Here is a 12,509-nt window from a genome sequence, read left to right as displayed (position 1 = left end):
GCAGCCCAGCTCCAGGTTGAGCTGTTGTTCAGCATCTTAGCTGTGGAGGGCAGTGTCACTGGCCCTCATATGTGGGATCCGAACCAGAGACCTCTGGCGTCCCAAGCCAGTTCTTAACCATCGTGCCACTCGGCTGGCCCCACATGATTTTTATCTTTCATTTTGTTAGTGTGGTATGTCACATTAATTGATTTGTGGATATTGAACCAAACTTGCGCCCCAGGAATAAATCCCACTTGATCATGGTGGATGATCTTTTTAATGTATTGCTGAATTTAGTTTGCTAATATTTTGTTGAGGGTTTTTGCATCTATGTTCATTAGGGATATCAGCCTATAGTTTTTTTTTAATGTCATTGACTGGTTTTGGAATCAGGGTAATGGTGATCTTGTAAAATGAGTGTGGGAGTTCTTTCTCCTGAATACTTTGGAGTAGTTTGAGAAGGTATTAGTTGTTCATTGAATGTTTGGTAAAATTCACCTGTGAAGCCATCTAGTCCAGGACTTTTGTTCTCTGGGAGTTTTTTTATTCCTAAATCAATTTCTTAGTAGTAACCAATCTGTTCAAGATTTGTTTTCTTTTTTTTTTCTTTTTTATCCAGCTTTGGAAGATGGTATGATTCTAGGAACTTGTGCATTTCTTCCAGATTGTCCAATTTGTTGGCATATAATTATTTGTAGTCTTTTCTTATAATCCTTTCTATCTCTGTGGTGTCAGTTGTCACTTCTCTTCTTTCATTTTTGATTTTGTTTATTTGGGTCTTCTCTCTTTTTTCTTGATGAGTCTGATTAAAGGTTTATCATTTTGTTTCTTTTCAAAAAAAATCATCGCTTGATTTCATTGATCTTTTGTATTGTTTTTTTAGACTCTATTTCATTTATTTCCTCTTCAATCTTTATTGTTTCCTTTCTTGTACTCACTGTGAGCTTTGCTTTCTAGTTCCTTTAAGTATAAGTGTATATTGTTTATTTGAGATTTATCTTGTTTTTGAGCTAGGCCTATATTGGTATTGAATTTTCCTCTCAGGACTGCTTTCACTGTGTCCCATAGATTTTGGGTCATTGTGTTTTTATTTTCATTTGCCTCAAGGTGTCTTCTGTTTTCTTCCTTGATCTCATTGTTGACCCATTTATTGTTTAGTAGCATGTTATTTAGCCTCCATGTGTTTGTGTGTTTTTCAGTTTTTTTCTTGTAATTGATTTCTAGTTTCATAACATTGTGGTCAGAGAAGATGCATGACATGATTTCAACCTTCTTAAATTTATTGTGAGGTGTTTTGTGGCCTAACAAGTGGTCTATCTTGGAAAATGCTCCATGAGCATTTGGAAGGAGTGTATATTCTGCTGCTTTGGGGTAAAATGCTCTAAAAATGTTGATTGAAACCATCTGGTCTAGTGTGTCATTTAAAGCTGCTCTTTCCTTGTAGATTCTCTGTCTGGAAGATCTGTCCATTAATGTCAATGGGGAGTTAAAGTCCCCTACTATGACTGTATTCTGTTGTTCTCTGCCTTTATGTCAGTCAATATTTGCTTTATATATGTCGGTATTCCTATGTTGGGTATATAGATGTTTACTAGGGTTATAGCCTTTCAGTGGATTGATCCCTTTATCATTATGTAATGTTCCTCTTTGTCTCTTATTATAGTCATTGTTTTAAAGACTGCTTTGTCTGATATAAATATTGCTACTCCAGCTTGTTTTTATTTCCATTTATGTGAAATATCTTTTTCCATCCCTTTACTTTCAGCCTGTCTGTGTCTTTCTATCTGAAGTGGGTCTCGTATAGACAGCATATATATGGGTCTTGTTTTTTTATCCATTCAGCTACCCTATGTCTTTTAATTGGAGTGTTTAGTCTACTTACATTTAAAGTGATTATTAATACACACATAATTATTGCCATTTATTATTCTTTTTTTAATATTTTTTATCTTCATTGGTTTGTTTGTTGTCTCTTTTCTTCGGCTTAAAGATGTCCTTTAATATTTCTTGTAATACTGCCTTGCTGGTGATGAATTCCTATTGCTTTTTCTTGTCTGGGAAGCTCTTTATCTCTCCTCCAATTTTAAATGATAACCTTGCTGGGTAGAATAGTCTATGATGCAGACCCTTGCTTTTCATCACTTAGAATATTTTGTGCCAATCACTTCAGGCCTACAGTGTTTCTGTTGAGAAGTCGACTGACAATCTTATGGGAGCTCCCTTGTAACTAACTAGTTGCCTTTCTCTTGCTGTTGTTAGGATTCTCTCTTTGTCTTTAATCTTTGCCATTTTAATTAAGATGTGTTTTGGTGTAGTCCTCTTTGGATTCATCTTGTTTGGGACTCTCTGCACTTCTTGGACTTATATATTTATTTCCTTCACTAGGTTGGGAAAGTTTTCCATTATTATTTCTTCAAATATGTTCTCAATCTCTTCCTTTCTCTATAATGAGAATGTTGTTACACCTGATGTTGCCCCAGAGGTCCCTTAAACTATCCTCATTTTTTGTACCCCTTTTTGTTTTTGCTGTTTTAATTGGGTGTTTTGTACTGCATTGTCTTCCAAATCGCTGATTTTATCCTCTGCTTCATGTAATCTGCTCATGATTCCTTCTAGTGTATTCTTCATTTTAATTCTTGTATTCTTCATTTCTGACTGGTTCTTTTTTATGGTTTCTGTGTCCTTTTTTAATGCTTGCTATCTCTTTGTTGAAGTTCGCACTAAGTTCCTTGAACATCCTTATATCCATAGTTTTAAACTTTGTATTTGGTAGGTCATCTCTATTTCTTTTAGTTCTTTTTCTGAAGCTTTCCCCTGCTCTTTCGTTTGGGACATATTTCTTTGTTTCCTCATTTTGGCTGCCTGTCTGCATTTATTTCTATGTATTAGGTAGGTCTGCTACATCTCCCAGTCTTCGCCAGGTGGTCTTATGTTGTAGGTGCTGTGTGGGACCCAGTGGTGGAGTTTTTTTGTTGTAGTTGAACCTTGGTTGCTCTTGGAACCTCAGTGAGTAGAACTGACCCTCAAGCTGACTGGCTGTAGGGTTTGGTCATGTCCACAGCTTATGGGCTGTTGTATGTGGGGCTGACCCCATAGAATGGGATTCATCCCAGTGTACTCTGGTGCCTGCTGTGACCACTCTTTGAGTGTGCCACTTGTGGGGCTAATTAGATGTTGTTCTGTTGTGGTCTGCAGCCAGAATCTGAGTATTGTTGTTTTGGGGCCTCTCACGGCCCAAGTTAGCCACTGCTTGTGACCAGGCTGGGGCTACCTACCTGGTAGGAGCTACAAAGCAATCTGTGATTGGTCACTGCCTGTGCTGTACCTGGAGGTGCTTGGGAGAGGCCACTCTGCCATACAAGAGCAGCTGCCACCAGTACCAGACCTGGGGTAGCTCTGCAAAAAGCCCAGGGCATGCTGAGCCCTTCTGCCACCTGCCAACTGCCTGTAAGTGTCAGCCACTGAATGAGCTTTATAAAGTATGAGAGCTGGGTTATGCTGGTTCTCAAGAAGTCACCAGGGTTGGATGAGTAATATTCACCAGGTTAATGTAGATTCTGGTTTGGCACCAGTGCCGAGCCTCGAGCTACTCAGAGAAAGGCTGAGAGCACACTGAGGCCTGCCATTGCCTTTCTGGGCTTGCCAGTTCCCGAGAGTTGTCCAAGAAAGACTATCACAGGCTGTGCTGGCTACTGATCATGAAAATGCATGTGATAGCATGTTAGTTGAGGCCAACTATTAGCTGCTGAAAGAGCCTTCTGCCATGCATGGGGCAGGGCTGGGTGCTGGTCTTAGAAAGTGCCTCTGGCGGTACACAAGTTGGGTGAGGAGGGGTCCCAGGAAGTCACCAGGGTGGAGCGAGTGGAGTTCAACAGATCAGTGCAGATTCAGATTTGGCCATGTAGGGGAAGGACTCAGCACAGGAAGGATGACAACTGCCTGCCAACTGCACTGGAGAAGAACCCCACACAGGGAAATTGGCAACTGTCCCTCTGGTCCTTGCCCTGAAATCATACAATTTAGTCTCTCCCTGTATGTCTCTGATGCCTCCTGATTCACCGTCCCTTTGCCAGAGCACAGGGTGAGCGCCTACGTGCTAGTGAGTCTGTAGACTGGCCCTTTAAGAGGATGCCTGGGTTTCCAGCAGCTTTCTACCTCACCTAGATGGTTGCAATCCCCACTGTTTTTCACAGCTAGATATTGTGGGGGCTCTTCTTCCTGGCACTGGTACTCCAGGCTGGGAAGCCTGGTGTGGATCTGGGATCTCTTGCTCCTCCTGGGCGGGACCTCCACAGCTGAGACATCTTTCCTGATTCTCAACAGCCACATACTGATGTGGGGTGGGCTTCAGACCACAGCAGAACAACACCCAACTAACCCCACAAATGGCACACCCAAAGAGTGGTCACAGCAGGCACCAGAACACAGTGGGAGGAATCCCACTCTGTGGGGTCAGCCCCACATACAGCAATCCATAAGCTGTGAACATGACCAAACCCATGTCTCAGCTCCTCCTACCAATGTGGATGTGGCTTCTTTATGTCCTTATTTGTAGGATTTCTGTTCAGTTAGTCTTCAGATGTTTCTCAAAGTTGATTGTTCTATAATTTAGTTGTAATTTTAATGTGGTCACAGGAAGAGGCAAGCGCAGCATTCATCTACTCTGCCACATTGCCCCTCCCCCGCTTCAGTGAACTCTGAAATCTTTCTTGATTTTTTTCTAATAGCACATATAATTTAGGTCCAGGACCAGCCACATAATTTGTGTGGCCTAGTCCAAGATGAAAATGCAGGACATTTTATTCAAACGTTAATTAAGAATTTCAACACAGCAAAAATGGAACATTGACCTAAGTACGGGGCTTTTCTGAGCACTTGTGTGTGTGGACTGCACAAGTTGTGTATCCATAAAACTGATCCTGCATGGGCCTTTGGAGCAGGCGGCAGCTGACAATTAACTTTATAAATATATTTATGTTTCAAATCAGGTTTCTAGTAAAATTTCATAAATACAGTTTTTGCAATAAAATAATATATAAGTATATTATAATAATGTTGAATGGCAATATTTATTTGAAACACTATAAGTATGTTTTTGACACTGAGTATTGTGAATAGAAATATATAGTTAATGAGAAAACACTTTTAGTTTCATGTTTATTGTTGACTGTGGTATAATGCTTTGGTTTACCGTGAGGGCTCAGGAGCCAGATTCCTTGGGTTCTGAAAGTTGGCTCTATCTACTCTACTAAGTGTGTGTTATTGGGCATATTTCCTTACTTTACTGTCCATCAGTTACACACACATTGGAGTAATGACAGGAAACTGATCTCATAGGCTTGTCATGCAAATTATTATATTTCAAGTCCTTTGAAATAGTCTACTCTGTTATTTTCAATCTTTTTTATTTGTTAGTTTTGCCTTAGCAGGTATAATATCCCAGATTTAGTTTACTGTCTCTTTCATGGTTGTGAATTAATGTCCAGCATAATATTAAAAAAATATTTTATGATATTGTTTGTGTAGAATTAAAAATTTGGGCGTTACTAGATAAGGCATTCAGTTTATAATGATACAAATTAAGGATGTATTTTTTCTTATAAGAACATTAAAAGGGCTTTACTTTTTAAATCTTTCTTTTGATCTTTTCCCCCATCACCATTTGCCTTATTTAAAATCAAAGATCTAAATCACCTAGTTAATAGAGTGATCTTGTTAACCCTAGTTAATAAGTTACATAACTTGAGAATCTAATTCAATCCAATTAAGATGAATGCTTAGTCTCAGCATTTCAGTCATTCTTAAATACATTTAAAGTCAAGCTTGTACAGAAGTAATCCATTGTGATTAATGTGTGTTATTTGCTTTTATTTTTATGTCACTGAATAATAAAGCTTTTTATATTACTACAGATTATATTTATTTGTAATGACTAACAATCTGTGTTTGTGCTTTGTTGAGAAGATATACTAATTTACAATCTACCAACAAAATTTCTACCATGAAATAATATCTGAAATATTTAGTTTGAGAATCAAATTCAGGACTATAACAAATGCTAACTATACTAACCATACTTTCTTTTCAGTACTGGTAGAACATTTATTGTAAAGTAGTTCAGTTAAGATCAAATCTAAGAAACTATTAATTCTGAGAAATATCCTTAAAATGGAATGCTCTCATCAAGTGTAGTTTTCAAGTAAGAAGTCCTGTTACTTATAGGCATTTTGCATTGAGGGTTGTGAGAACCTATGAAATAATTGAACAGTATAGCTATTTTTGTTGTTTGAAAGTTGAAAAGAAAGTAAAAAGCAATACTCTTTTAAATATCACACAGCTTTCTAACCATGCCATGAACTTGACCTCTTCTCTGTCTTGTGGCTCTCATTATATAATATCTATATTCCATCTCTTTTCTTGTATCAGACAGTATTACCGAAGTCTTCACTAACATCTATGTGACCAGTTTTGGCCCTGTCTCAGATACAGATATGGTGAGTTTCTCATTAAATAGTATTTTTACTTCATATCATGAGAATTTGGGAGGGATAATTTAGACAAAATAAGTATTTTTAGTGTTGTAGAATTATGTAACTGTCTCTTGCCTATTTAGTCTACCCAAATGCATGGAGAGTTAAGGATGTACATCTGTTTGTATCTGTGGTGCACCATTCCAGCTTGGGTGTTCAGATTAGCTCTTTGTAGTTTATATTCTTTCCCAAACTTGTCTAGCTAGCTATGGTGTGGTCAGTAAATAACTGTTTACATAAAAATAATTATATTACTGAGAACCATTTTCTAGAATAAAGGTACCTGTTTGGACTCCCATAAGTAAACTCTACAGTTTCATGGACAACTGATTCTTACAGAATGTGGTCTTGGTCAGTGTTATAAATGGAACCCTTTTTTTTGGTACTGAATAAGGTGGGTGCCTTGTCATACTATCTACATACATACAAATTACATATATAGTAGGCACATATAAATCAATCTCAAGAAACCTAGAATCTTGACATACTTGGATTCTGTGGAATTGGTGCTCATTTCATTTTCTTGAAAATAAGATGGGTACGAGAGAAGAATTGGTTTGCTGTGTTTAGAAACTGGTGGGCTAGCAAATTAAAGGTAAATTCTTGACTAAGCATAAACGTTTTAGTCATCAGTCTTCTATTTCTCCAGCCAACTGTAGTGCTCGGGTGTAGAAATTTTTGTTGAAATAATTTTTCATTCATTATTACCTTGTCACATTTGGCCCCCTCCTCCAGCCGATGCCTGCCTTTGCATTCTCCTGATATGCCTATCTCTTGTCTCATGCTGCCTCTCTGGCAAGTTTGTGGCTCACAGTCTCATCTGCCTCTCAGGCATCCTCCACTCCAAGGCCAAATGGCTCTTTAGAGATCCACCTTCCTTTCGGCGCATGGAGTTTGAATCGGAGCAGATGCCCTTGTCCCCTCTTGGCCTGGTCATCCTTCATCATGTCATCTCTCCCCAGTGTCTTCTCTTTCTCTGATAACCAAAGGGGAAGAATGACAAGGTTAGAGATTTTCCACCTGATAAACAAAACCAAAAGGTCTTCCCTTTTCACAAGCATTCATAAACATCATTGGCTGATGTATTGGGACCTCCTTACCTTTCCTTTAGGGAGCAGATACACAACTTTTATCACTTTAAGAAATCTGCTTTTTTTTCCCACCATAGCCACTCCTCTGACATCACATTCTTTTCTTATATGGACTTGGATGGCTGAAAGGTGAGGTGTCAGTGGGGGCGGTGACCCACAACTAAGAGGAGGTGGTTGATCCCAAACACAGGCAGGCCTTTGAAGTTCTTTCAAATTAGAATGTAAAGATTTAAGTGCTTTTTTTTTCTTTTTTTTTTCTCAACTCCACACCTTAGCTGCAATTCTGGAACAAAAGGAAAAATTGCACTCTAACTTCACCCTTTTTTCTTCCTTGCAGTATCTTATATTGTGGCCTGAAATATTAATATGCCTCTTTCTAAGTAATTTAAGTATACGAGAACTTGGAAAGATGGTAGAGACATGTTTACCAAGAGTGTGTATTCCAAACGTTACTGGTTGGATGAAAAGATAATATTGCTGGGCATCTTGTCTTAGAAAATGCTCCCAAATATTAGAAAGACACAGTGAAAATGAGCACCTAACTTCTATCTGGAATGAAGTGGAGAGAGTCAGAATTTTGTCAAGCTATTCATTTCTCAATAGCATAATGCTATATAAATGATGGCTCTTTCATGGTTACCTTTAGTGTCTTATTCCTGGCCAAAACAGAGAGGCATATGATAGAGAGCCCCCAAATATAAAAGTTTTCAATGTTGTAGATTTTGTGTTGTAAATATTAATGGTAATAGCTGCCTCACTGAAGATTTTTTTCTTTACTTTTTTTTCCAAAGTGAATTATTTTACCTCAAAATATAAAAAAACAAAAATATACATTTTTTTCCTAGACATACTACATATTTGTTATTTGGGGCATTTAGACAAACTCAGGTCATCTATTTCTAGCAAAATGTATGAAATTACTTTTTTTTCAGTGGTGCTATGGATCTCACTAATTCTCCACCTTTTTGTTCTGACCATTCTTGTGGATAACTAACACATATTTTAAAACCTGGTACCTTCAACTTAAAATGGGTTAAAGACTTGAGTGCAACACCTGAAACCATAAAACTTCTAGAAGAAAAAGGGGATAGGCGCCTTGACATCAGTCTTGGCAATGACTTTTTGGATTTGACACCAAAACAAAGTCAACAAAAACAAAAATAACAAGTGGGACTATATCAACCTGAAAAATTTCTGCACAGCAAAGGAAACTATTAACAAAATGAAAAGGCAACCAATGGAATGGGAGAAAATATTTGCAAGTCATCTCTGAGAAGAGTTAATATCTGAAATATGTAATAACATATAATTTAATAGAAAAAATACAAACAATTCAATTAAAAAGTTCATGAGAAACTGAAAATACATTTTTCCAAAGAAGATATACGTGTACGTTGAAAAAGTGCTCAACATCACTAATCATTAGGGAAATGCAAATCAAAACGACAATAAGATATGACCTCACACTTGTTAGAATGGCTGTCATCAAAATGACTAAAGATAAGTGTTGGTGAGGATGTAGAGAAAAGGGAATCTTTGTACACTGTTAGTTGGGATGCTAATTAGTACAGCCACTGTGGAAAACAGTTTGGAGGTTCCTCAAAAATTTAAAAACATGGTCCATATGATCCAGGAATCCCACTTCTGGGTGTATATACGAAGGAAACAAAGTCAGTATCTCAAGGAGATGTCTGTATTCCCATGTTCATTGCAGCATTATTCACAATAGCCAAGATATAGAAGCATGGTATATATACACAGTTGAATATTATTCAGCCATGACAAAGAACTAAATTCTTCCATTTACCACAAGATGAATTGACCTTGAGGTCATTATGCTAAGTGAATTAAGCTGGAGAGAAAAAGACAAATACCACATGTGTCACTTATATATAGAATTAAAAAAAAAGTCAAGTTCATACAAACAGAGAGTAGAAAAGTGGTTGCCAGGGACTGGGGGAGTGGTGGGAGAAATAGGGAAAGAGAGAGGGGTAAAAGTGTACAAACTTTCAGCTACAAGATAAATGAGGTCTTAGGGTGACTAAGGACACATGGTGACTATAGTTGATAGCACTGTGTTGTATAATTAAAATTTGCTGAAAGAGTAGAACTTAAATGTTCTCACACACACAAGAGGTAAATATGTAAGGTTATGCATTGTTAATTAACTAGATGGGGCAACTCCTTCACAATGTATACATATATTAAATCACCACAATGCACACTTTAAACATATTAAATTTTATTTGTCAATTATACCTCAATTAAGTTGAAATTAAAAAAAATACAAAAAGAAGGAAAAGAAACTGTGAACCTTTAGCTAGTGTTTCCATATAGTAATTCCTTTTAGGCATTTGTTGGGAAATTTATACATTTTTACAAATGCTGAATTCTGAGAAAAGTCAGGTAAGAAAAAAATGGGAAAAGCATTATAATTCTGCAAGAATTAAATCTTAGCAGTCAGCATAAGGAATCCACTGATGCCAAGCTGAAATCAAGATCTGGGAATGCAGATGTGCAAGGTTAAGACTTGAAGGTTAAGGACAACATTCCCAGAATGGGAGCAGGACTGTGTCCAAGATCAGGCAATTGTGCTTCTAGCTGGTGTATGTCTGTGGTCCCATCTGCTGCTGTCATTCTCAAAAATCAAAATAAATACTCATCAGTTTACATGCAAATAAGTAAATAAAAATAAAAAGCAAAAAAAAAAAGTTGGGTATGCAGTCATCAGCAACAGAACAAATTTGAATTCCTTCGTCTCTGAATTAAAGTCAAAACATCAGTCCTTTCAGTAAATTTTGCCCAATAACTTTGAAAAAAATTAACAGGCTCAAGATATGCTTTCTTATATTGGGGGACCCTACCACATACTACATTAAACATTAAAATTCACTTACATTCCAAACTATATATAAGTTGAATTGATCTCGTTGGAATTATAGTTAGCAACATTTAAATTTTTAAAAATCACTTACTTTGAGTTTTAATTTTTTTTCCATTTTAGAGTACACACACACACACACACACACACACACACACACACACACACACAATTATTATGGAGATATTCCCCCAAATGAAATATACATTTAACATCTCTGTAGGCTCTTAATTGGCTTGAAGCCTCTTAACATTTTTCTAGTGATCCATTTCCCTAGATCACCTACCGAATAGAGTCCTGTAGAATTCTTTTTGGCCATGTCATATTTTCTACTTTATTTCCATCTGTATGCACCTTGTTTACCCAGTCTTAAAAGTACTTGGCTTAGAAGAAGTCTGATTAATTGCAGGAACATCAAGTGAGCACCTACTTACTCCTACTAATCAGAGGAGAGGATCCTTAACAGTAATTTGAACAGGGAAACTCTAGTATAATAAATTATTAATTCATACAAGGTAGTTAAATAATAAAACAGGATAAAAGAAGACTCAAAGAAATTCAGATGTAGCAAATGCAGAAGGCAACATAGACTTCTAGGGATGAAGCATCATGAACAAGGAAGGAAGGAAGAACTTGGAAAAGCTTTTTCCCCTGCAAGGCCAAGATTCAGATATCACTGGAGAGGATATTGCTGCTCCAGGAGCATGCAGCTGGTGCTCATGAGGAAACTTGTGAAGGTACATAAGAATACCCTGCCTGGTGGCTGAAAATTCCCGCCATGCCAGTCCTTTGAAGCTGTGCCAAAGAATGACAATGCATCTATCTGAACCAGAAGATGAGCAGAAAGAACGTCTGTTTCTCTTGTTATGTCATCGAATATCCCTCCAGCACCCTCTATTGACAAAGCCTAGCATTGTGTGCATTGTCAAAGGAGCAATGTTTAGAGTCCTTCTCCTGTGTCACAAAGAGGGGGAAAGGAGGGTGCGTTTGGAGTTGAGAGGCAATACACTGATAACTGGCACACATAATAATGTGTGAAATGGGGATGATTTCGAGTAAGAGCCAGCAGATAGTTTGATCACTCAACAGGTACTGTTTGTAACTTTGTCCAAATCTAAAGAAGCAAGATAAAGTTGGGGGAAATGAAAGTTGAATAATGGAACACATGTAGCACAGACACACATAAACACACACACTTGCTCATATTGTAAATCTATTAGTGAAGATAGAGCTGAATTTAAAAACATTTAAACATTTATACATTTTGTGAAGAGAAATGATTTGGACTTCCTGATGATCACATGGAGTTATTTTCAATGTTTGTTTATTTATTTATTTATTTTCTGGAAAGCAAGATAAATAATGAGGGAAAGTTTGAATTTATGGTAGTGCAGATGGCCAGGTCAAGAAATGAAACTTGGCTGTCACATTTTTAATAGAAAGATGTTTATTATGATGGGGAAGGAAAATACAGCCTTACTATTATCACCCACACAGAAAAATGGATATGAAGATATCTAATTCAATACTTACAGAAGCAGTTAGTTAATGTGAAAAAAAGTAAAGAATAAATTTAATTTCACTTTTAGTTTAGCAGATTAACTTATTTCTATGCAGTGTGCATACTATGCAGCAAGACCTAAACTCCTAAGTCTTCCTGTTCCAGTCAGTGATGTAGATTTGTAATAGTGACAGTAGCCTGACATGAAAAAACAGCATAGCAAAAAAAAAAATAAAAAAATTAAGAACTAGGGCCAGCCTAGTGGTGCATTGGCTTGGGACGCCAGCTCTGAGCAGCAGGGCCCCAGTTCGGGTCCCACATGAGGGCAAGTGATGCTGCACCCTCTACAGCTAAGATGGTGAACAACAGCTCGACCTGGACCTGGGCTGCTGTGAGTCGCTAGCGACAGTGTAGGCTGCCATGAGCCACCGTGAGCGGCTGTCCAATGAGCGGTGACCCATCTGCCTTACCCGGGAAGAGCGCAATGATAATACCAACATGGGCCTGTGAAGCGACATCCTCCA

General features: G+C 37.6%; 1 protein-coding gene across 1 annotated transcript in view; it reads left to right on the top strand.

The window, feature by feature from the left end:
- Window positions 1-12,509, top strand: part of GABRA2 (gamma-aminobutyric acid type A receptor subunit alpha2) — a 150,527-nt gene that overhangs the window by 59,165 nt on the left and 78,853 nt on the right. The window contains exon 4 of the mRNA XM_019665761.1: window positions 6,409-6,476. Coding sequence (XP_019521306.1) covers window positions 6,409-6,476 — 68 coding nt within the window. The remainder of the gene's footprint in view (window positions 1-6,408; window positions 6,477-12,509) is intronic.

The sequence above is a fragment of the Hipposideros armiger genome, unplaced genomic scaffold (genome assembly GCF_001890085.2).
Source record: "Hipposideros armiger isolate ML-2016 unplaced genomic scaffold, ASM189008v1 scaffold_452, whole genome shotgun sequence".
NCBI classification, from domain to species: Eukaryota; Metazoa; Chordata; class Mammalia; order Chiroptera; family Hipposideridae; genus Hipposideros; species Hipposideros armiger.
The sequence above is the reverse complement of the archived record's forward strand: the minus strand, read 5'-3'. Positions and strand labels throughout refer to the sequence as shown.